General features: G+C 32.9%; 1 protein-coding gene across 5 annotated transcripts in view; it reads right to left on the reverse strand.

Annotated features, from left to right (window-relative positions):
• The window catches only part of SH3GL3 (SH3 domain containing GRB2 like 3, endophilin A3), a 134434-nt gene that overhangs the window by 25150 nt on the left and 82125 nt on the right, over positions 1–27159 (reverse strand). For 4 of the 5 annotated variants that reach the window (XM_074295272.1, XM_074295275.1, XM_074295273.1 and 1 more), the window contains 3 exons: positions 21576–21644; positions 15185–15257; positions 12288–12431 (listed from right to left, as the gene is read on the reverse strand). In XM_074295272.1, coding sequence (XP_074151373.1) covers positions 12288–12431; positions 15185–15257; positions 21576–21584 — 226 coding nt within the window. In that variant the 5' untranslated portion in view covers positions 21585–21644. Of the gene's footprint in view, positions 1–12287; positions 12432–15184; positions 15258–21575; positions 21645–27159 lie in introns of those variants that run through there. The other variant, XM_074295274.1, reaches the window with a different exon arrangement.

The raw sequence follows: 27159 nt of genomic DNA on the forward strand, positions 1-27159 counted from the left end.
AATCCCAAAACACTGGGGTCTCTCAGGGCCTGGCCACACCCACCCAGCACCCAGAGTGACTCAGAATGCTCTGAATCTCAAAGAGTGGCTCCTGTGCAAGCAGCGCAGCCATTGCTGTTCCATTGATACCTCACTGCTACCTCCTTTAGTCTGTAGAGGAAGCTTGGTAACACCATTCTGCCCAAAAAGCAGACTACATTTACTTTTTTGTTTGTTTGTTTGTTTTCTTTGATTCTTTTTTTGTCAAAATGAGCAAAAAATTAAAATGCGCTCTAATAATAGATAGCTTCTATATGGATAGAGAACAGACTTCAAACCTTGAGGAGACTAAAAACAGACTGTCTCCAGATGAATCCCCAAAGGGGAACATGATTTAGTCCCCAACACACAAGGATCTCATAGAAGAAATTAAAAAGGCTCTCACAAGAGAACTACAAGAAAAATGGGAAAAGCAAAGGGACACTTGGCAAGAGGGTCTGGATAAGTCATCCTACTCATTTCAAGATAGACTGGATAAAGAAATCAAATCCATGAAAAACAGAATTAGTGAATTGAAAAAGGCAATCAATTCCAAGGAAAACAGAATTAGTGAAATGGAAAAAGAAAATAAATTTCCAACAAAAAAATTAAATTGATGAAATGGAAAAAAATTCCATAGGACAAAACAACTCAGTTAAAAACTCGATTGAACAATTACAAAAAGAAATTTTTTTAAAAAGTAAATGAAGAAAATAATTCATGAAAAATCAGAATTGAACAAATGAATGACTTGAGGAGACACCAAGAATCAGTCAAGCAAAACCAAAGAAATGAAACAATGGAGAAAAATGTTAAATACCTACTTGGGAAAATAACAGACCTGGAAAATTGATCTAGGGGAGATAATCTGAGAAATATTGGACTTCCTGAAAAAAAGGAGCCTAGACACTATTTTCCAGGAAATCATCAAAGAGAACTGCCCAGATGTTATAGAAACAGAAGGTAAAATAGACATTGAAAGAATTCATCAATCACCTACTGAAAGAGACCCCAAAATCAAAACTCCAAAAAATATTGTGACTAAATTCAAGAACTATCAGACCAAGGAAAAAATACTACAAGCAACTAGAAAAAAACAATTCAAATATAGAGGAGTCACCATAAGGATTACTCAGGATCTAGCAGCATCCACATTAAAGGATTGAAGGGCCTGGAATCTGATATTCCAAAAGGCTAAGGAACTTGGTATGCAGCTAAGAATAATTTACCCAGTCAAATTGGCATTTTTTTCCAGGGAAAAAGATGGACATTCAATGAAATAGGTGAATTTCATTTATTTCTGATGAAAAAAAAAGAACTAAACAAAAAGTTTGACCTTCAAATATAGGATTCAAGAGAATCATAAAAAGATAAAAAGAAATCTTGGGAACTATGTTTCTGTTATGAATATACATAAAGAACACATGTGTAATTTGGTTTTACAGTTATAATATAAAAAAGAAACTAGAGATGGAAAGGAATTATACCAGCAAAAGGGTAAAGTGCAGGTACTACATCTCACGAAGAGGAAAAGGAAACCTATTATATCTGAGGGAAAGAAAGGAGGGGGATGAACATAATGTGTATCTTACTCTCATCAGAATTGGCTTAAAGAGAAAAATATTAGACATATTCGATTTACAGAGAAATTTCTCCCAACTCATTGAAAAGTGGGAGGGGAAAAGTGAAAAGGGAAGGAGTAAGCTAAGTGAAAGGGAACACAGAAATTGTGAGGGAAAAGGGTAAGGAAAGGGGAGGAACTCTAAGTTGGGGGGAGGGACCCTAAAAAAGGGAGGACTGTGTGAGGCAAGTAGTGCTCACAAATTTAATACTGGGAAAGGGAGTAAGGAGGAAGGAAAAGGAGACAAGCATAAGCAAGGGCTAACAAGAGGGCAAGAAATACAGAATTAGTAATTTTAAACATAAATGTGAATGGAGTAGACTCCCCGATAAAGAGAAGGCAGATAGCAGACTAGATTAAAAGCCAGAATCCTACAGTATGTTGTTTACAGGAAACACACTTGAAACAGGGCGAGACATATAGAGTAAAGATTGGAACAGAATCTACTATGCTTCAGGGGAAGTAAAAAAAGCAGGGGTAGCTATCCTGATCTTAGATCAAGCAAAAGCAAAAACTGATCTAATTAAAAGAGATAAGGAAGGGCACTATATCTTGCTAAAGGGTAGCATAGATAATGAAGCAATATCAATATTAAACATATATGCACCAAGTGGTGTAGCATCTAAATTCTTAAAAGAGAAATTGAAAGCTGCAAGAAGAAATAGACAGCAAAACTATAATAGCGGGAGATCTCAACCTTGCACTATCAGAATTAGATAAATCAAACTACAAAACAAATAAGAAAGAAATTAAAGAGGTAAATAGAATACTAGAAAAGTTAGGTATCATAGATCTTTGGAGAAAACTAAATGGAGACAGAAAGGAGTACATTTTTTCTTCTCAGCAGTTCATGGAACCTAAACAAAAATTGACCATATGTTAGGACATAAAAACCTCAAATTCAAATGCAGAAAGGTAGAAATAATAAACACATCCTTTTCAGATCACAATGCAATGAAAATTACATTCAATAAAAAGCCAGGGGAAAATAGACCAAAAAATAATTGGAAACTAAATAATCTCATCCTAAAGAATGATTGGGTGAAACTGCAAATCATAGACATAATTAATAATTTCACCCAAGAAAATGACAATAATGAGACGTCATACCAAACTGTGTGGGATGCAGCCAAAGCAGTAATAAGGGGAAATTTTATATCTCCAGAGGTCTACTTGCATAAGATAGAGAAAGAGAAGGTTAATAAATTGGGCTTGCAACTAAAAAAAAGAAAAGAAACAAATTAAAAAACCCCAAACACTAAACTGGAAATTCTAAAAATAAAAGGAGAGATTAATAAAATTGAAAGTTAAAAAAAAAATACGTATTGAATTAATAAACAAAACTAAGAGTTGGGTTTTATGAAAAAAAAAAACAAAACAAGAAAATATATAAACCCTTAGTAAATTTGATTAAAAAAAAAAAAAGGAAAAAGGAAAATCAAATTGTTAGAATTAAAAATGAAAAGGGAGAACTCGCCACTAATGAAAAGGGAATTAGAACAATAATTAGGAGTTACTTTGCCCAACTTTATGCCAATAAATTCGATAACTTAAATGAAATGGAAGAATACCTCCAAAAATATAGCTTGCCCAGATTAACAGAGGAAGAAGTAAATAGTCTAAATAGTCCCATTTCAGAAAGAAATCGAACAAGCTATTAATCAATTCCCTAAGAAAAAATCCCCAGGACCAGATGGATTTACATGGGAATTCTACCAAACTTTTAAAGAACAATTAACGCCAATGCTATATAAACTATTTGAAAAAATAGGGATTGAAGGAGTCCTACACCAAATTCCTTTTATGACACAAATATGGTACTGATACCTAAACCAGGTAGGTTGAAAACAGAGAAAGAAAATTATAGACCAATCTCCTTAATGAATATTGATGCAAAAATCTTAAATAAAATATTACCAAAAAGATTACAGAAAATCATCAGGATAATTCACCATGACCAAGTAGGATTTATAACAGCAATGCAGGGCTGGTTCAATATTAGTAAAACTAATAGCATAATTGACTATATCAATAACCAAATTAACAAAAAACATATGATCATCTCAATAGATGCAGAAAAAGCATTTGATAAAATCCAACATCCATTCCTAATAAAACCACTTGAGAGTATAGGAATAAATGGATATTTCCTTAAAATAGTCAGAAGGATCTATTTAAAACTGTAAGTAAGCATCATATGTAATGAGGATAAACTGAAACCATTCCCAAAAAGATCAGGAGTGAAAACAAGGCTGCCGACTATCACCATTACTATTCAATATTTATTAGAAATGCTTACTTCATCAATAAGAGTTGAGAAAGAGATTAAAGAAATAGAGTAGGTAATGAGGAAACTAAGTTATCACTCTTTGCAGATGATATGATGGTAATATATACTCAAAGAACCCCAGAGATTCTACTAAAAAGTTATTAGAAATAATCCACAACTTTAGTAAAGTTGCAGGATACAAAATAAATCCACATAAATATTCAGCATTTTTATACATCACCAACAAAATCCAACAACAAGAGATATAAAGAGAAATTTCATTCAAAATAACTGTCAATAGCATAAAATATTTGGGAATCTATCTGCCAAAGGAAAATCCAGAATTATATGAGCAAAATAACAAAAGACTCTCCACACAAATGAAATCAGATTTAAACAACTGGAAAAATATTAAGTGCTCTTGGATAGGCCAAGCAAATATAATAAAGATGACAATACTCCCTAAACTAATCTATTTATTTAGTGCTATACCAATCAAACTCCCAAGAAACTATTTTACTGACCTAGAAAAAATAACAACAGAATTCATATGGAAGAACAAAAGGTCAAGAATTTCAAGGGAACTAATGGAAAAAAAAAAAAAAATCAAATGAAGGCAGCCTAGCTGTACCTGATCTAAAACTATGTTATAAAGCAGCAGTCACCAAAACCATTTGGTATTGGCTAAGAAACAGACTACTTGATCAATGGAATAGATTAGGTTCACAGGACAAAATAATCAATAACTATAGCAATCTAGTGTTTGACAAACTCAAAAATCCCAACTTTTGGGATATGTATTCACTATTTGACAAAAACTCCTGGGAAAACTGGAAATTAGTAAAGCAGAAATTAGGCATGAACCCACACTTAACACCACATACCAAGATAAGATCAAAATGGATCCATGATTTAGGCATAAAGAACGAAATTATAGAGGAACATAGGATAATTTACCTCTCAGACTTGTGGAGGAGAAAGGAATTTGTGACCAAAGAAGAATTAGAGATCATTATTGATTACAAAATAGAAAGTTTTGATTACATCAAATTAAAATAGCAAATTTTGTACAAACAAAACCAATGCAAAAAAGATTAGAAGAGAAGCAATAAACTGGGAAATTATTTTTTATAGTTAAAAGTTCTGATAAGGCCTCATTTCCAAATATATAGAGAATTGACTCTAATTTATAAGAAATCAAGCCATCCTCCAATTGATAAATGGTCAAAGGATATAAATAGACAATTTTCAGATGATGAAATTGAAACTATTTCTACTCACATGAAAGGGTGTTCCAAATCACTATTGATCAGAGAAATGCAAATTAAGACAACTCTGAGATACCATTATGCACCTGTCAGATGCACCTAAGATGACAGGAAAAGATAGTGATGAATGTTGGAAGGGATGAGGGAAAACTAGGTCACTGATGCATTGTTGGTGGAGGTATGAACGGATCCAGTCATTCTGGAGAATGATTTGGAATTATGCCCAAAAAGTTATCAAACTGTGCACACCCTTTGATCCAGCAGTGCTACTACTGGGTTTATATCCCAAAGAGATATTAAAGAAGGGAAAGGGACCTGTATGTGCCAAAATATTTGTAGCAGCCCTTTTTGTAGTGGCTAGAAACTGGAAATTGAATGGATGCCCATCAATTGGAGAATGATTGGGTAAATTGTGGTATATGAATGTTATAGAATATTATTGTTCTATAAAAAAAATGACCAGAAGGATGAATAGAGAGAGGCTTGGAGAGACTTACATGAACTCATGCTAAGTGAAATGAGCAGAACCAGAAGATCATTATGTACTTCAGCAACAATATTGTATGAGGATATATTCTGATGGAAGTGGATATCTTTGAAAAAGAGAAGATCCAATTCAATTCAAACTGATCAATGATGGACAGAATCAGCTACACCCAGAGAAGGAACACTGGGAAATGAATGTGGACTACTTGCATTTTTGTTTTTCTTCCCAGGTTATTTTTATCTTCTGAATCCAATTTTTCTTGTACAACAAGAAAACTGTACATATCTGCACACGTATATTATATCTAAGATATACTTTAACATGTTTGACATGTATGAGACTAACTGCCATCTAGGGGAGGGGGTGGAGGGAATGAAGGAAAAAGTTGGAATAGAAGTGAGTGCAAGGGACAATGATGTAAAAATTAGCCATGCATATGTTCTGTCAATAAAAAGTTATAATTAAAAAAAAGAAAGAAAAACAAACAATAGCAACAAAAGGTGAAAACACTATTCTTTTTTAATAGCTTTTTATTTACAAGATATATGCATGGGTAATTTTTCAGCATTGACAGTTGCAAAACCTTTTGTTCCAATTTTTTCCCTCCTCTCCACCCCCTCCCCTAGATGGCAGGTAGACCAATACATATTAAATATGTTAAAGTATATGTTAAATACAATATGTGTATACATGTCCATACAGTTATTTTGCTGCACAAAAAGAATCGGACTTTGAAATAATGTACCATTAACCTGTGAAGGAAATCAAAAATGCAGGCGGACAAAAATAGAGGGATTGGGAATTCTATGTAGTGGTTCACACTCATTTCCCTCAGTTCTTTTGCTGGGTGTAGTAACTGTTCAATTGGAACTGATTTGGTTCTTCTCATTGTTGAAGAAGGCCACATCCATCAGAATTGATCTTCATATAGTATTGTTGTTGAAGTATATAATGATCTCCTGGTTCTGCTCATTTCACTTAGTTCATATAAGTCTCTCCAGGCCTTTCTGAAATCATCCTGTTGGTCATTTCTTACAGAACAATAATATTCCATAATATTCATATAACACAATTTATTCAGCCAATCTCCAATTGATGGGCATCCACTCAATTCCAGTTTCTGGCCACTACAAAGAGGGCTGCCACAAACATTCTTGCACATGTGGATCCCTTTCCCTTCTTTAAGATCTCTTTGGGATATAAGCCTAGTAGTAGCACTGCTGGATCAAAGGGTATATGCACAGTTTGATAACTTTTTGAGCACAGTTCCAAACTGCTCTCCAGAATGGCTGGATGTATTCACAATTTCACCAACAATGCATCAGTGTCCCATGAAAACACTATTCTTTAATCCATATTCATTCTCATAGTTTACTCTCTAGATGTGATTGGCATTTTCCATCTCAAAGCTACTGGAACTGCCTTCAATTACCACATTGTTGAAAAGAGCCAAGTCCTCCACAGTTGATGATGACATATTATTGTTGTTACTGCTTATAATGTTCTCTTGGTTCTGTTCATTTTACTTGGTATCAGTTCATATAAGTCTTTCCAGGCTTTTCTGAAATTAGCTTGCTCATAATTTCTTATAAAACAATGATATTCCATTACATTCATATACCACAGCTTATTCAGCCATTTCCCAACTAATAGACATCCATCCAATTTCCAGTTCATTAAACTATAAAAAGGGCTGCTACAAAGATTTTTGCACATGTGGGTCCTTTCCCCTCTTTTATCTCATCTCACAATTAATAAAAAAATACGGAATATATAAGATAGAGAGCCTGGCATATGTTAGGTGTTTAATAAATGTTTACTTAATTGAATTATTGTTTACTGATTATGAAAATTCATTTGATTTGAAGAGCAGAATGCTACTTTATATCAAGGTATCTCATATGCAGTAAAATCATTCAAGAATCCTAGGAAAATGTAGAAATCACTCTGTTCAAGGATCCTCTGATAATAAACATTAGATAAGATATAAAATAGCCTATCTTAAAGTTTGAATGGGGCTTTATATATGATATCTCACTAATTCTTACAGTGTTATAAAGGAGGTGCTATTATTATCCCCATTTTCCAGATAAAGAAATTGTGCCTTAGAGAGGTTAAATTAACTTGTCCTGCATCACAATGCTACTAAGTAGGTATCTGATGCAGAATTGAAACTTGGATATTGCTGACTGCAAGACCAGCATTCTATCTACTGTGCTTCCTAAGTGCCATATGCTCCCTAAAGATATTAGCTTCTAATAGAAGAGAGCTAACAAAGAGTCCAAGTAAAGGAAGGATTCCCTGTGGACAGTAAAATCTTATATTTTCTCTTAAGGACAGATAATTTTGAGTGGTAGGAAACAGGCACAAAATAAATAAGCTTCTAGTGTATGTTTCTCTGATAAAAGTTTCGCTTTTAAAGCAATTTATAATAAAAGCTATTCTCTCAACTGATATAAATGGCCAAAAAACTTGAAGACAGTTCTCAAATCTAAGATATCCATAGTCATATGAAAAATAATGCCACGGAACACTAATAGAGAAATGCAAATTAAAACAAATATAAGGTTACAGTTCATAGTCAACTACAAAGTTGGAAGAAAGGAAAATGACACAGAGGGACCACAGGAAAACAAGCACATTGATACACTATTGGTAATACTATAAAAAGCACGGTCATTATGGAAAGCAATTTGGAATTATGTTCTCAAAGTTACTAACATGTGTATGCCCTTTGACTCAACAATACCACTACTAGACCTATGCCCTATTGGAATTAAAAAAAAAAAAAAAAAAAAAAAAAAAAAAAAAAAAAAGGAAAGGTCCAAGATATACAAAAATATTCAGAGTAGCTATGTGAGTATCCATCAGTTTAAAAAAGACTTGACAAATTCTTCTATAAGAATGTAATGAAATGATAATATGGTGTAAGAAATGAAAAGCCAGTGTCAGAAAAAAACTGAGAAGACATATGGACTGATACAGAATGAAGTGAGAAGTACTAGGAGAAAAAGTTATACTATGTTATCTTTAACATAAACACAATTTTGAATGACTTAAGAATTTTAAGCAATTCTATAAGAGGGATAAAGTTAGCTACCATATCCTGACAAAGAGATGATAGAGTATCATGTAGAATGAGATATACATTTTTGGATATGGTCAACCTTGGCATTTGTTTTGCGTGACAATGCTTATTTATTACAAGGGTTTTATTTTCCCTTTTTGCTTTACAGTAGAAGAAAGAAAAGGTTGGGTGGAAAAAATTCTTTATAACTTGAAAAAGTAAAATTTAATTTTAAAAATATCTATTGGCCAGATTTCAACACGAATGTGGATGTTTATTCAATACACCATATCTACTGGTAAATATATCTGGACCAAAAAATACTTATGGGGCCAAAGTTCAAAAGGAAGGAGAGTAGACCCAAATGCTTTTGAGAAATTACAAAGCTCTTTAACCCCAATCCATGAAAGAAAAGGCCCCTTTTTTTCCAATACTAACATTTTACCAGTGTTGTCCTATAGTAAGATGCAGAATATCAGTGAAAAAAATTTATGATAAGTATACATAAAAAGGTGGACAAAAGTTAGATGGTAGGTGTTTAACTATCAAGGAACTCTAGAGAAAAGAAGTAAATATCATCAAAGAATTATATGACACAAAGAGAAGGTAAACTAATCACACAATATGAACAAAGGACGACAGAATGGACAGCAGGAGTGCTTTACCCATGCCTTTGTGATGTCAGGAAAAGGGGAGGGATGGCTCTAACACTAATTAGACTATCCAGTGGTGAGCTTTTGGAAGGACAAGGACTGGAGTTGCACAGGATAGGCAAAAAATGCTAGGCTGTGATTTGCATCTGTGAAAGGGACTCCCCTTATCTGTGAGATCACATATCCACTTGAATGTCCTTTTGTTAGCAGGATGGCCTCATTTGGTTGTGATGTTGTAGGGACAGAGTTAGTACACATCTCAAAATGACTGATAAAAAAAGTATCAGTTAAACAAAGCAATAATCAAGTTTACAAAACACTAAGGTCAAACAGGTGCTTTTAATTTGTTAATATTCTTTCCCTCCTTTCAAAGGGTTAAAACTGCACTAAACAATTTGAAGCAGCCTGCATTTTGTCTCAGGTTCACTGGGACATCTATATTTAAACTCACAATCTAAGCTTCTGTGCGGCTGATGTTTCTGAGCAATCCTGTGCTCTTTCTCCCTCTAAGGCCCAATTCTCTTTCTTCCCAGGTTTGCCTGAAAAAGGCAAAATGGATATTGTTCATTGGACATCAGTGCCAGTTATTGAAACAAGGCTTTCCATAACTAATTGGAGAAGGAGCCTATTTCTCATCTGATTCCTAAGCCCCCAAGGCCTGCTATAGCTAAAATTTTATTATTTTGCAAATGGGCATGACCTTACCCTTTCAGGAATTATAAAAAACCTCTTTCTTCTTCACCACCAGCTTCAACCAGCTCTGGATAAAGGTGTTTTCTCTTAATTAGGCAAATGACTACTTTTTTCTTTTCTTATTTTCCTTTCCTGGAAGCCCTTCCCTCTTTATGGATGAGCATGAACAGGGCTTTTCTACCCCATATCTGTGTTTCCAGTAATGCCTCTGAGGAACATGTTCACATCTAAAACTAAAACTTGTCTATTTATCCATTATAACCAACTCACAGCTATATTTTTTACTGGAAAGCTACAGTTTCTCCTTATAAAGAGGCAATATGGTGTTATAGGAAGAACAGGGTAAAATAGTCCTCTGAGGACAAAATTTTTTAAAAATTCCAATTTTATTTATTAATAGTATCAAAACTTTTCTCCCACTAAAAAGACAATTTTGCAAAATCATTATGAATATGGGTAGTTTTAAAAAATAATATATTATGATATATCATAACTGAAATGGGAAAGGTTTAGACACAATAATTCCCTACAAAAGACTATTTTTTAAAGCAAGATAGTGAGAGAAAACTATTGTTTTTATTCTATGTCTCATTATACTCCCTAAATACGTACACAAACATACATACATATATATAATATATATAGTATTTAATCCTTTAAAAGTACCACCTCCTATAAAAGGCCTTTCTAGATTGACCCAGGTGTTAATACTCCCATCTCTAACCTCCTCTCCACCCACTAAATTAGAATGTATAGATAGATATAGATAGAAGCATCTATCTTTCTACATGCCCTTCTTTTTTGTGCATAGCCTTTACCTATGTTCATATATTTCGAAATAAGGGAGGGCTAATAAGATACCTGATTGCATAACATGTATAGATTAAGTGAAGGCACCAGAATCAATATATATATATAAATATCAGCAAACTTTAATATCTTCTTAAGATTAAAAACTAATCAGAAATAGAAATTCTCCTATTTTCTTCCTACTTCTATATGGATCATATTTTACATACTTTATTGGAGACCACTAGTTTCATTTAACACAAACCATACTGCCCTATCTCATGATGAGAAGTTCTTCAATCCTTTATTCTTATATAATCATTTTTAGCAAAAATGGATCTTTGTCCTATTCCCCCCTCCCAAGTTTCAAGATGCTTGTTGAATGAAAGCCTTAACAGAATGAGGAAGGGAGAAGGGGAGTGCTGAGTGATGCAAATAGGATGTACCCAAGGAAGCTGTGGCTTCCATACTGTAGTTCATACCCAGAAACTTCAAGTCCTTCCTTCTCCCCTCAAATACGATATAACTCCTTAGAATCTTCCTACTGCAAATCAACTTTGTATGTATGCTTTCTAGCCAAAGGACAGAAAATGACCTCAATGTGAGCTGCATGTTGAGACAGTCCCATCTAGCTCTGGCGAGGAAACACTCTCAATCCAGATCTCTTCCCTCAATCGAAGGCAGGAAGAGATGGATGGAAACAATCCTGCTTAATGAGAAGCCAGGTTTATTAAATTACCTCAATCATTTGAAAAAATTGAATATAGAATCTAAGCAGCATAAAAAGCTTTCTACTTATAGTCCAAACCAGTCCCACCTTCTAAACATGCTCAGTCCTTCTGTGAGTTACCAACTGTTTCCTATGTGCATTACATTCCTCCTCCCAGTTTTCAAAGGCACTGAGAAGGAAAGAAGGGTTAATAAGCCATGTGACCATCAGATATAGGGGGCACCAGTGTCAATCCACATATTCAATGTTAATAAAGCTCAATTTCTTTTTCAAGATTAAAAGAGAGTTTTTAAATATTTACTTCTCCCATTCCCATGGCTCACCTAGCACACTTTGTAGATAATCCATGCTTGCAAGACCACAAGCTAAGAAATCTGCATGAACCATATTGTTCCTCTGCATGATAGGAAATTTTGCAACCCTTAAATTTTGTGCCATTAGTTTTGCTAGCATGTTAAAATATGTGTAAATATCATTAAGAAACAACAGATACAAACTGTTCACCACAAAACATTACTCTGCATTCCTTACCTACATCCCACCATAAATACTTTACAACACACTATATTGATATGCCTTTCAAATCTTGTCTTTCAAATTGTCTTTCAAATCTGTGTAACTTAAGAGAAACTTACTACAATCTTTCCCCAAATAACATAAACTTAGATATCAAGGGTATCTAGCATACTCACCAAACATGGAGTTTTCTCCAAGCTCTGTTCCATAGCGCAGCATAGACTCTCCTAGTAACCCTTCAGGCTGTGGGTATCCTGAGTTTAGGACCTGCCCTTTGAGTCTGGACATAGTATTCCACATTCCAAGCTTCACTCTATATGCTTTAAAATATGGTCATTTGTAATTCTTTAAACTTACAAAGGCAGAATGCATGATAAATCAAATACAATTATAGCATCACATTGGAAGCAAGTTTAAGATTCAGGCACATCAAAAGATAAAAAGATAAATAAAAGCTCACCTATGTAAACGAAATGAAATTTGTTTCAATTCAAGTTATAAAAGTTTGGATTCTTGACTAAGCTAAAGGCTAAGAAGGCATGTATATACAAGAACAGAAAATAATTTTATAAAGTATACCAAACACAATCAAGGCCCCAAACAGTTAACAATTGATAAACTCATATAGTCATTATTCTCCTACTAATTCCCATCCTTCAAAAAACAAAACAAAAAATGTTGAAAAGATAATGCTAGTGCTAAGCATCAATCAAAGCCTGAAAGTAAGACTCATGGACAGAAAAGGTTTTTTCTGCTGACAAATTAAAATGAGATAAATTTAACTCCATAACAGTGCATGAATTCACTAGCTACCTACCAACATGTAATTTCCTTTTAAAGAAAAAATTTAAACTAAAATTGCAAAAATCACTTGAAAGTGAATCATATTCATGCATTATATACTGCACCCAAGCAGCAGACATCCTCCTTTTTCTCTTCTTTCCCTTTACCTCCACACCTCCATGGACCTGAACACTAATTTAAATAATTCTTGTTTAAATGAAAAAAATAAAGCAATATTATTTTGTCCCTAATACAATTAAGAGAATAAAGTTGAGAAAATGTTTTAATGCAAAGACAGGGGCAGTGAAAAATGTTTCACATAATTGTACATGTGTAGTCTATATCAAATGGCTTATTCTCTAAGGGATGGGAGGAAAGAGAAAAGAATTTGGAACTCAGTTAAAAAAAAAACCTGTTAAATTGCTTTTACATGTAATTTAAAAAAAAAAAAAAAGATTTTTTAAAAAACTGATGTTAAAGTTAGGATAAAAACCAAGAATAAGAAGCAACTCTGTACAACATTATGTCCTGGTCTTAGATTTTTAAGATTTAGGTAAACTCTGAAACTTCCTCTCTTTGCTGGTTGAATCAAAATACTGTGTTTCTGGACTTTTTTCAGGTGTCAGAGGCAAGATACTGGAGCTCAAGGCCCTGCACAAGTATCAGTCTGATTTGTCATCATCATGAAAACAAAAGATAAATCTACCTAATTAGGCAAAGTGTTTGTCATTAGCAATAAAGCCATACTTTCTACCCTCAAGATAGAATTGGAGATTGCAAAGATGACACGTTTATAACATAAAGATACTCTGTGTGGGGGGTGTATGTGGGTGTATGCAATGGAAATTAATATTATTTTAAGAGTCTCTCCCTATATACATATACAAGAATACAATAAGAATAAATCGTGAAAATTGGGAAATCAGAAGTCATTGTGAGCTAGGAGGTGAGAGGGGCTTCAATGGACTAAAGTAGAATATAACTAAGTCACAAAAGAAGAATGGAACTTAAAAACATAAAAAGGATGTCGAACCGCATTATAGACAAGGAGAATACCATAAGTAAAAGTATAGAGAATGGAATGCATAGAATGTTGTGGTTTAAGGATTTACTAGCATGATTAAAACAAAGGATTAATATATGAGTTTGGTCGGAGATAAATTTGGAAATCTAGACTGAAAGGTTTTGAATCCCAGTTTGTGTTTTATCTTGTCAGAAGCCTACTGGCTTTTGAACTAGTTTTTGAACTAGGAAGATTATTTCAGACCTAGCAAAGGGGATGAATTGTAGGTTAAAATAAAACAAAACAAAACAAAACAAAACAAAACAAAACACTTAAGAAGCTATTTGCAGACCAGGTGAGAGGAAATAAAGGCATGAATATCAATCTGCAGAGCAGCAAACTTGAGACACAAATTTCTAGTGGAAGAAATTTGTTGCGGGTGATATTATTTAATGGCACCTCATTTAAACAAAAGTGATTTAAATCTAAAACCAATCTCACCGAATAGAACACAGGTCAGAGCCAGGAAGTAAAGGGAAAAAAGGCTTCTAGCAAACAAAAAGAGAAGTTATTACTAAATTATATGTAATAAACTAATAAACTTAAGTAAAGGAATTCATTTGAGGCAAGAAGATCTCCTCATGCTTTTAAATTTGTTTACTTTTATTTTGGACTATATTCTAAGCTGTCTTGCAAAACAGCAATTTCCTGAATCTTCAATAATAGGAAATCTCTTGGTACATGAGCCTTCATTACTTCAGACTCCTACTTTTGGCACAGGACATCAGCAAATGCAGCTCACTGACAAGATGGCAAGACTGAATAAAGAGCTGTGTATCTTCTTTAAAATCTTTCAATAAAAACACCTTTGATTCATCATGCTATAGCACTCTACTTGGCAGAGATACCAAAGAATCCCTATTGAAATGCAGACACAAAATTTAACTTGGCATTTACCAAGCTTCTCATCTGATTAATATATATTTTCTAAACTTTTTATCAAATACTTGGAACACAAAATGCCCTACTTCAGAAACCTCAGCAAAGAAAGACAGTATAGTAAGTCTATTGGAAAGAGTACTCAGTTTAGAGTTCAAAGACTTGGATGGAAACCCTGGCATTCCCATGTGCTACTTATGTGACTTTGGGCAAGATTTTAGTCTCTTTATCCATAAAATGATAAGAGTAACCTCTAAAGTTCCTTCCTATTCTCGATGTATTCATTAAAAATGAATGTTTGATCTTAGATGAAATGTTAAAAGATATCACTACATTTCCTAACTTTACCTGGATTTGGCTGAAGACACTCGGTGCATTTTGCAAGAAGCTCTACAATTGCTTTACTGGTTATTTCTATTTTCTGAAAGAGAAATTTTATAAGATATAAAAATATCATAAATCAAAAACAATCCATATAGCATCAAATTTTAGAAGCAATATTCAATGAGATTCAATGACATACTGGTAAAACAGCATGATGTTTTAATTTAACTAAAGATTCTTTCTGTATTTGCAACAATGTCTTATTTGCAGTCTTTTAATTAAAGTGACTGCTAATTAATTTTGTTTTTAGAATCTTTGAAAAACAAAGCTCTTGTTTCTCAGAAAGCTATGTGCCTATCTTAAACCAAAACTTTTGTGATTCCTGAGTAGCAATATAGTATAACTCAGATGATGGACTGGAGTTATGTCTACTTTTATTCATTAGTCATTCAACCATCAACTCAAAAATTTACTATGACCATGGCACTACGCTAGAGGACAAGCACAAAAGCAAGAATAAAAAACAAAACACTGCCACTGTTCATTTGACAATTGAACTTGGGCCTCTATACAGATGATATGGTTTTTATAACGTAGTTGTTTGTTTACTGAGCACCAGGGCTGGTGCTCTATCAACTGCACCACCTAACTGCCCCAATTGTATATATTTTTGTAAGTATTTATACATACATACATACACACATACACACACACACACAAAAACACATACACACTTATACATTTACAGGTTTTTAATATGTTATTTGTCCCCTAATAAAGTGTAAATTCCTTTAGGGAAAGAATTTCTCACTCCTTTTTTATATCTACTTATTGATTATGTCCATATAGCATACTTAAATTTTGCTTCAAGTTACCCAGGGAGGTCCTTTCATAGAAAGTAATCTCTAAGAGGGTAGGAACTATTTAATGTGCTGTGCATATTTAATATGTGCTGCAGAAACTCAGCTGTAGGTGAAAAGGAACCAGGCCTGACAACCACTATGATGAGACACCTTTCCTGCTGAACTTCTATGATGTCTTGGGCAGGAATACTGTTGTATCCTGACCTTTTGTTGGTCCTATCACTAAAGAATTTGATTTGAGGTATTATTTTGAAATTATTTGGAGGGGAATTTGAAAGTGTTCAGGAAAGTCCCTCAGTTTACTCTAAACCTAACTGCAATATCTTTGTCAAGAAAATCCCAAATGGGCTTATGGAGAGTTGGATATGACTGAACAACAACAAAAACAAAATATTACAGAAAAGGAAAATGACAAATGGTAAAAGATATATAGAAAAATTGGATCCCTAACACATTGCTGGTGGAGTTGTGAATTTATCCAAACATTCTGGAGAGTAATACACAACTTATGCACAAAGGACTATAAAACTACACATACCTTTTGATCCAGCAATTTCATTACAAAGTCTATGTCCTAAAAAGACTAAGGAAAAGGACCTATTTATACAAAAAATATTTATAGCAGCTCTTTTTGTGGTGGTAAAAAATTAAAGATTGAAGATATACCCATCAGTTGGAGAATGATTGAAAACAAGTTGATATGACTGTGATGGAATATTATGATGCTATAAAAAATGTCAAGCAAGATGCTTTCAGAAAAACCTGGGAAGATTTATGTTAAAAAAAAGCAAAATGAAATGAGCAGAATGAAGGGAACAGTGCACATAATATCAGCAATACTATACAGTGGGCAATTGAGAATGACTTAACTATTCTCAGCGATATTCCAAAGAACTTATGATGAAAAATGCTATCTACTTATAAAGAACTGGTGTTTGAATGCAGATGAAAGCATGCTTTTTAAATTTTATTTTTCTTGAGGGTTTTTTTTTGGTCTATTCTCTTTTGCAAATTGGCTAATATGGAAATATGTTTTGTATGACTACACATGTTAAAATCTATAAAAATTTCTTGCCTTATCAAAGCCAGGGAAAGGAAAGGAGGGTTGAAAATTTGGAACTCAAATTTTAAAATAAATGTTTAAAAATTGTCTTTACATGTAGTTGAGAAAAAAATTAGGATATAATCAAAGCACTCCTTTAAGGACAATTTGTATCTCTAAACACTATCACCAACAAAAGGAAAAAAAAAAAAAAAAACCCAAACCAGAGCAATGATTTTGATATATAACTTAAAAATGGAAGAAAATAAAAAAAATCAACAGATTCTAAAACATCAATTAAATAATTAAATAGCAAAATAGCAGTCCTGAAAAATCAAAAGAAATTAATAGAATTCTAAGTAGAAAAAGGAAAGACTAGTAATGAAACTAGGAGCTTTAAAAAAAAAAAATGAAATAAACCATTAACCAATTAGATTTTAAAAACCAAAGTGGAAAATCAAATTACTAGTATTAATAATGAAAAGGGAGACTTTACAACAACAGGAGAAATAAAAGGCAGATCTGAAACCACTTTGCTTAATGATGACAATAAAACTTGCTCCTTAAATAAAATGGTTGACTATTTATAAAAATAAAAAGACCCAGATGAACAGAAAGAGAATTTAAACAACCTAATGTGTCAGAAAAATAAACTGAACAGGCCATAAATGAATGCCCAAAAGGGAGAAAAAAATTCAGAGACTAAGTGGATTTATAAGTAAACTATTTTAGATATTAAACAAATAATTAATTCCTATATTACATAGACTGTTTACAAAAATAAGAAAAGAGATCCTACTAAATATAGTCTTAATAACTAAAAAGAGATTCAAAACAAAAAAACCTAAAATTATATATCTAATGAGCACTGATGTAAATGATTTTAAATGAAATTAATTGCAGAAAGGCTGTAACAACCTATCACTACAGCCACACTGGATTTATAGGAGGAATGCAGGGTTGGTTCAATGTTAGGGAAATTCTCAAAATAACTAGACATAATAATAACAAATAACAAGGTGAATAAAAGAAAAAAAAAAACATTTATTTGACAACATGTAATACCCAATTCTGCTTTTAAATAAGTGGAAAACATAAGAATAAATGAAACTTTTTAAATCTAGCATTATATATAAAGAAAATAAACTAAGAGAAAACCCAATAGTGTCCACTATCCCTACTGCTACATAATGAAGTGTTAGAAATGTTAAATATAATACAAAAAATAATTCAAAAATAAATTTAGTGAGTAAGCTTAGATAAAGGAAAATTATAATTATCCCTTTTTACCAATAATATATTGTATTTAGAGAATTCTAGAGAACCAACTAAATTAAAACATTAACTACAGTAAAAAAAAAAAAAGTATATGTCATGAGCATTTCTAAATATTACCCCCCAAAAAATCAGGAAGTAAAGAGAACATTTAAAATGATTATAGATTTTATAAAATACTTGGAAGTTTACAGATCAAGAAATACAAAGAAACTACAGCAATACAACTATCAAACATTGCTCGAAATTGGGCTATGTTACAATATAGTAAAAATAACAATACTACCAAAAGACTGATCCACTTATTCAGTAGGATTATCTTATTCAGTATTCTATTTATTCAAACTAAAAAAACTAGAAAAAATAATAATGAAATTTTTTGTAAACCAAAACTCAAGAATCTCAAAGGAAATAATGAAAAAATTTTAAATGTATGGCAACTCAGCAGTACTAGAATCAAACTACACTAAAAGCAGTCAAGATAGATACAATTCATGCTAGTTAAAAAATAACAAAGTCAATTTCTGGACAGATCAGATACACTATATATTTGTAAATGAACTTAGTAAGCTAATTTTCAATAAATCTAAAGACCCCAATTATTGACTGGAAGAAGGCCTTAGTATTTGACAAATATACTAACTGTTTTTTTTCAGTCAGGAAGAAATTATATTTAGATCAACACCTCACATTAAAAACCAAGATATGCAGTATCTTTGCTAAGAAAACCCCAAATGAACCATGAAAAGTCAGACACAACAACTAAACTAAGTTGATTAGAAAAATGTAAATAAAAGCAATTCTAAGGTGCTTAGATAATACCCATCAGATTTGGCAAAGTTGACTAGAAAAGAAAAATTACAAATATTGATGCAATGTGAGTATGTAGAAAGCAAAGTAAGTGACCTGTGCTTCAAGCCAGTAAACTGTGCATACCGTTTGACCCAGTGTCACCACTGTACACTGTCGCTGATACTACACTGAGATAAAAACAGAAAGGAAAGTCCAATATGTAGAAAAATATTAATCACAGCTATTCTATGATGGTAAAGACCTAGAAACTAAAAGGGTGCCCATCAATTGGAAAATGGGCAAAGTATGATATATGAACATAATGAATACTACTGTGCCATAAGAAATCATAAAAGTGATTGTTTCAGAGTTATCTGGGACAGCTTTATGAACTGGTGCAGCATAAAGTAAGCAGAACCAGAACAATTAATGTCAAAAAAAACCTCATTATTAAAAAAAAAAACTTTGGAACACTGGACAATTCTGATCAATGCAATGATCAACCATCACTGCAGAGATCTGATGATAGAAAAGAATGCTATCCATACTTTGTCACAGATAATGGACTAAGATGAATTTTGGACATGGCCAATATAAGAATTTGTTCTTTTTGATTATCTTAAAGTTAAACTGGTGTTGTTGTTTTTTAAAATCTCCCCAGGAGAGAGGGGAAAAAATAAATCCTTATTAATTGAAAAGTAGTAATTGAATAATTGAAAAAAATAAAATAAAATTTAACTTTAAAAATTTTAAGCACTTTATAGATCAGGGAAGATGAATTTTAGTACCACTTTATTTTTTTGTTTTTAGTCCTGGAGTAAGTTTAATTTGGGAGTGAAGCCTTTTTTAAACAGATACTTTCATTATCTGTATGAATAATACAGATTCATGGTGACAGCAACCCAATGTTCAGGAATAGCATTTAGCAGGAACTAATTAATCTCTGGAAAGAAGAGTCAGCTTCAAAATTCAACAATACTAACCAAAAAAATCACAAAAGACACTTATAGGTTCTACTCACAGCCTTATTTTTTTCTTGCTTTTTCCTCTTCTCATTGATGAATTTAAATATTTGACTTTCAAAAGTCTATTTCTATTCCATTTCTTCAATTGTAAGTAACCCCATCTTGAGTCAAATTATGTTTCCAGAAAAAACCCTGCCCTCCAACTCCCGGTACATCAAGAAAAATATGAGCATCTAGGGCAGAGACTCTTGAACTTTTTTTGCGCCTGGAACTACTCTCCCCACCCCCACCTTAGACAAATCTGGCTACAAAGAATAAGTTTTTCTACACGTATTCAAAATAATGTTTACAGACAACATTCAAAGCTGAAGGGAATATTACATTTCAATTAGGGGTTAGGTATAAGTTCATGGGCCCTCTGAAATCTAGCCACAGAGCCCATAAACTCTAAGTTGAAAACTCTTGATTATCTTGAGGTTGGGCTCAGAATGAAAAGTGCCAAAAACACTAGATAGAGCTAGCTCCTTCTTCCACCTGAATTAAGCTAAACAGAGATTCAACCGTCTCCTATTAAAGTTTCATGATTATTGGGGAATCCAAAGGATAGGAAGAAGTATCTTATCTTGTATTCATAATGATCCCTTACAATTCTATAATGTTTTATGCTTTTCATGGTCCTTTCACACATTACACACTAATTCATCTGATTCCAGGGATAGATAAGGTATACATTTATCATTCCCAATTTGCATATGAGGAATGTAAGACTTAAGGCGCTTAATAATCTTCACACTTAGGCAATGACAGAAAGAGACTGTTCCCCTGATTTCCCTACACAGCACATATCCCAGAATTTTTGTTTAGTGAAGATGGGAAGAAATGATTTCCCACATATTAAATAACTTTTCAATACCTAAAAATAATAACTTGGAACTTCTTAGCCATTATCTCTTTATTTTAATCTTTCCAAGAAGATTCTGTCTCTGTGTGATGATCTTAGGATCACAAGATCATAAACCATAATTATAACCATAAAAGGGAACTCAGAGGCTGGAGTCCAACTCCTTAATTTTACAAAGAAGGAAACTGAGGCACAGACAAGGTAAGGGACTGGTTTTGAGCCACATAGATAGTATCTGAGGCAGAACTGAAATTCATTTCTTCCTTACTCAAAGTCCAACTCTTTTTTCCACCATGTCACTTTAGCTTTCTTATAAACATTTTCATAGAATAGTCCAAATCACCTTTAAGATATCCAAATTCCTACATACCAAAAAAGTATCCAAATGTTTAAGACTGCACAATTAGAATCTATCCAAGGTTCAGATTATAAGACAACTTCTATCTGAGATCTGTAACCAATGTTCTGGTTTATACAACCTGTAATTTTCATTTGTTTTAGTAACAAAAGACAGTTTTAATGATAAATAGTATCAATGGCAATCTTATCTAATTTGCATAAGAAAAATTTTTCTCACCCTTTGCATTTCTAGGAATTCTTCATCTAGTTTCGTTTTTTCTACTCCATTGACTTTTTCACTAATGAGCTGCAAAAACAAACAGAAAATAATTATATTATATGGCATGTCATAACATTTTAATAGGTGTTAAAAAAATTTATAGAGTTTGTCAAAAAAAAAAGTCTATAGTTTTCAATAGACAGAAGATGAAAGGATTCTCTTCAGTTAAATGAATCACAGTCTTTAAAGGATGAAAAGAGGGAGAAAGAAAAAGAAATAAACATTTATTTGATGCCTACAATGATGCCAGGCTCTGTGTTAAGCCCTTTTTATAAATATTATCTCATCTGATCTCCACAAAAAGCTTAGGAGGTAGGTGCTAATACCGCCATTATACAGTTGAGGAGATTGAGTCAGAGATCAAGTGACTTTTCCACAGTCACACAGCTAGTAAGCATCTGAGGATGGATTTGAACTCAGGTCTTTCTGACTCTAAATACAGAAATCTATCAATTGCACCACCAGCTATACTAAAAAAAAAAAAGCTAACCCTGTAATTTTTTGGGATTAGAGTGCTATTCATAAACACCATAGGGTCTTTTGAAGCTAAAGAGCCTGGTCTAGTTTTACTACTGCTCCGTACTTTACTGCCACTTTGAAGTACTGACTGGATTCTTTTCAAGTGACTCTCCAACCTCAAATCCAGCCCTTAAGAAGCTCTGCAAAAAAAAAAAAAAAGAAAAGAAAAGAAAAAAGATAATAGTCTCCACCAGAAACTTTAGTCTCTTTTGGTTGGTATAAAGGATCTTCTTTGGCCATTAAATAGAAATATCAGAATATTTCCTATTTTATGTTTGCATATGTATGTGTATATATAAAATTCATATATAATTTATTTATACATATATACATGCACAAAATACTATATATAAATATATATACATAAAAATAAATACCTTATTTATCTTTATTATATTAATTACTATATTATATTAATTATCTTATTTCACTTCAATTTGTTGTTTTTCTTATTGTATACAGAGAATAGTTAGTACCAATAGGAAGTCCAATAGGTAGCAAGTGTTCCACATAAGGAAAGTTAAATTCCTTTTCTTCTTATTTTAACCTTGGCAATCAATCATTCAGAAAACATTTATTAAGCATCTACTATGTGCCACACACTATGCTAAGCAAAGGATTGAGTTGATCTTCCATTAGATGAAAAATATGAATATATTTATGCAAATCCCATCAAGGTAAGATATTTATAGAATTCCTAGTGTTCAATAATTGTTTGATTCTGTGTTTTTCTTTAACTTTCATAGTGAGGGCTGACTAGTGTCAGGATCATTCCCAAAAAAATTTTTAAGTAATTGATTATGATTTAGGCTAAGTTAACTATACCAAAAAAAAAAAAAAAACATATTCAACATTCTTCTAAGAGTCCTAACATAAAAGAAAAGAATCCATTAGTTGGGACCTAGTTAAGTATCTCTGTGCCAGGCTCTCAAGTGCAAAAGTGAAAATCTCTGTCCCTCATGGAATTTATATTCTATCAGGTGGGTCACCTCTCTGAGCTCTAGTTTTCTCTTGTGTGAATTGGGAAGAATGAATACCTTATTCATTGTGAATATCTTATTCACAAGATACCTGTGAGGCTTAAATGCAGTCAAGCAAGTAAAGTACTTTGAAATCTTAAAGTACTTTATCAATTTCAGTTAATTATAATAATCCTATGTATTTGGATTATATTCTAATCAAGCTTTCCAGTCCCTTGATAAACTGGACTGGAAAGCCCATAAACTTGTTTCAATATAATGGTAAATTATTATGTTGCTTTCTCAAACGGATCAATTGGATCTGCTCAACTTGGGTTGTATTGATAAAAACCAATAACCTGAGGGAAAAATTTTGTGAGAATGTTTTTGAATGTACTTCCTAATGTCTAAAAATCCTATTTTAAAGAACAAGAGATGATCTACCTGTCAGATTTTTGAAGAAGGAAGGAATTTATGGTCAAAGAAGAACTACAGAACATGACAAAATTCAAAACAGATAATTCTGAACACATTAAATTAAAAAGATTTTCCAAAAACAAAACTAATGCAGTCAAAATTAGAAGAGAAGCAGAAAGCTGAGGAAAACATTTTACAACCAGCATTTTAATAAAGACCTTAATTCTCTTTTTTTTAATAAAGCTTTTTATTTTCAAAAAACATACATAGATAGTTTTCAACATTCACCCTTGCAAAATCTTGTGTTCCACATCTTTCTCCCTCCTTTATCCCCAACCCCCTTTCCTAGAAAGCAAGTAACACAAATATATGTTAAAATATGTGCAATTTTTCTATACATATTTCCACAATTATGCTGCACAAGAAAAATCAGATCAAAAAGAAAAAAATGAGAAAGTAAACAAAATGTAAGCAAACAAAACAACAACAAAAATTAAAATACTATGTTGTGATCCACATTCAGTCCCCACAGTGCAGTTGGCTTTCTCCCTCACAAATCCATTAGAACCAGACTGGATCACTTCGCTGTTAAAAAAAAAAAAAAAAAAAAAAAAAAAAAGCCACATCCATCAGAATTGGTCATTGTATAATCTTCTTGTGTACGATATTCTCTTGGTTTTATTCACTTCATCTAGCATCAGTTCATGTAAGTTTCTCCAGGCTTTCTGAAATCATCCTGCTGATCATTTCTTATAGAACAATAATATCCACTCAGTTTCCAATTCCTTGCAACTACAAAAAAGAGCTGCTACAAACATTTTTGCACATGTGGGTCCTTTTCCCTCTTTTATGATCTCTTTGGGATACAGAACCAGTACAGATACTATTGAATCAAAGGGTATGGACAGTTTTACATCTCTTTGGGCATAGTTCCAAATTATACTCCAGAATGGTTAGGTCAGTTCACAACTCCACCAACAATGCACTAGGTATCCCAGTTTCCCCTCATCGCCTCCAACATTCATCATTATCTTTTCCTGTCATCTTAGCCAATCTGAGAGGTATGTAGTGATACCTCAGAATAGTCTTAATGTGCATTTCTCTGGTCAACAATGATTTAGAGCATTTTCTCATATGACTAGAAATTGCTTTAATTTCTGAAAGTTGCCTATTCATATCCTTTAATTTTTCCTATCCTTTGACCATTTGTCAACTAGAAAATGGCTTGTATTCTTATACATTTTTCAGAGAAATGAACATTAATGCATTGTTGGTGGAAAAGAGATCATTAAAAAGGGAAAAGGACCCACCCAAAAAAAATGTTTGTAGCAACTTTTTTTGTACTGGCAAGGAATTGGATATTTGAATGGATGCCCATCACTATACCACAGAGTCAGAAAGCAAGTCCCCATGTCAAAGGTTTCAAGTCCTTTTTCTACTTAGGACCACCAACACTAATGCAACAGAATAAAGAGGGACAAAGTTAGCATAAATACCACCATGAAGAAAAACAATTTGGGCAATAAAATCACATCATATTATCCTTCACTTCACTGACAACTTCTACTACCTAATTCACTGTAATTTCCCTGATTTCAGCCTGCTGCTGTATCCACCAATCCCATCTTCTGCCTTTCCTATTAGATCATAAACCCAATAAATCTTGGCTTGATGCAGCATGGACTCCTTTACATTCTCATAGATCATGGGTAAGAATAATCCCCTTTTTGTCTAATAGATCCTATTGTCCATAATCACTGGCTCGAATAAAGCCAAATTCCTCTCTTCCTTGACCCTATCAACGAATTTTCATTCAGCCAAAACAATTTTAGTTAACATCAGGTGTTAGCTTTTGGGCTACCTGATCTATTAAAAAAAGAAAAATTTTAAATCACATGACCAGGCATCTAGTGGACAGTGATTCAATGCTGACTGACTAACTGATCCCAGATGAAGAGCCAGAAGGAATCTCAGAGACCTAGTATAGTCGAACCTCAAACTGAAGCCCAGAGAAGTGAATTACTTCCCAATATCATATAGTTATCAAATGGCAGAATCATTCCTTTGATTTCTAAGTCAGTGTTCTCTATACTGCAAAGTAATGCCCATTCCTTCTGATGTTGCTTCCTAACAAAACCAAATTGGTCTAGACCTTATAAAATTGTTTCCCATTCTTAACTCTTGCACTAAGATGACAGATCTCGAGGAGGAGTCCTTTGCTGAGACACAGGTGTTGAGACCTATGGTCCTAGAGCTTTTATCCTAAATCCTAAACTGTGCTTGTCTGTCAGGATGTTGGAGTTAACTGCAGGCAGTATATGCAGGGTTACTCTGGGTGGGGGTTAAGTATCTAGAGTGTGGGATTGTAATTGCTGATTTCTACATTGATCAGGTGAGGCATTTCCCAGAAGGGTTCATGGGTGAAGGCACTTATCTATACCTGTTTTCCTGGCTATTTATCAGGGTACCTTCCTCCACCAGAAGAACTTAACAAAAACACCCAAAAAACTAAGAAGGAGCTAGAATAAGAATATGACATGATCTAGCTAAAGCAACAGGGATGTCAGTGACTGGGTAAAAAGGAAATTAAAAGGAGGTCTGTGGATATCTTTGGGAATATATATTGTTCAAAATAAGGCAATGTCAAAGGACAACATAAGTATTGCATATATTGTAAACTTATAATAAGAAAACTAGTTCTTCTAATGCATACATATTAGCAACTGTTTTGTAACTAAGACTCAGAGAATCTCTATTCTTTGACTGACTAAATGACTTGGTAAAAAATACAGTCAGCAATGTGAGAATGAATGTGAATCAAGGGTCTCTGAATCATGGCACATTGATTGTGTGTGTTATTTAACGTATATATTTATCATGCATGTAAACACATATATATGCTATTGTCCATCTCCATCCTTGAGATGAATATTCCAGATCAGATTAAAAGTGAACCCTCCACACTAAACATATTCTGATCACATTCATTCACATACACACACACACACACACACACAATGTAACTCCCTGCAACTATACATATTAATTATTCAAATGTGTCAAAATAATTTAACAATTTCTGAACTTCACATTTTCTAAACATTATTAGTTTGCATAATTTTAAGATTTGTGAATGTTAGTATTAGTTTAATCAAAGTCCCCTTAATTCTTGGGCAATTGGTACTGGGATTTGGTACAGATAATTTTACTAATAGTGGTCGGATTTAAAGAGGAAATTATAATGGTTAAACTAATTTAGAATATGAATCTTAAAATTCTAAAGGACAGCTCATTAAATGTGAGAAGAAAGGAAGGAAAAAGAGATATGGATTCCTATCTCTAGTCAAGGAACCAATGGATTATTTAAAAATCATTCTTATATTACCTATCTCTATCCTTGAAATGACTATTCTAGACCAGATTAAAAGGGAAAAAATTTGCTTTAATTCTCTATATAGCCTGTCCTTGATTTCATCTTTAAAGGTTTCAGTGATCAAAATTTACATTCCTTTGGCCAGAGCACCCAGAGGTAAGAAATAGAAAGGGAATGGGGAAATAGAAGGGGAAAAAGAAAAGGAAAGAAAAAGAAAAGAGTTGCATTGCCCAATTGGCCAGTTGCAGCTAGGTCCCCAGTGAGCATCTCCTAT

Source organism: Sminthopsis crassicaudata, chromosome 2 (genome assembly GCF_048593235.1).
Source record: "Sminthopsis crassicaudata isolate SCR6 chromosome 2, ASM4859323v1, whole genome shotgun sequence".
Classification (NCBI taxonomy): Eukaryota; Metazoa; Chordata; class Mammalia; order Dasyuromorphia; family Dasyuridae; genus Sminthopsis; species Sminthopsis crassicaudata.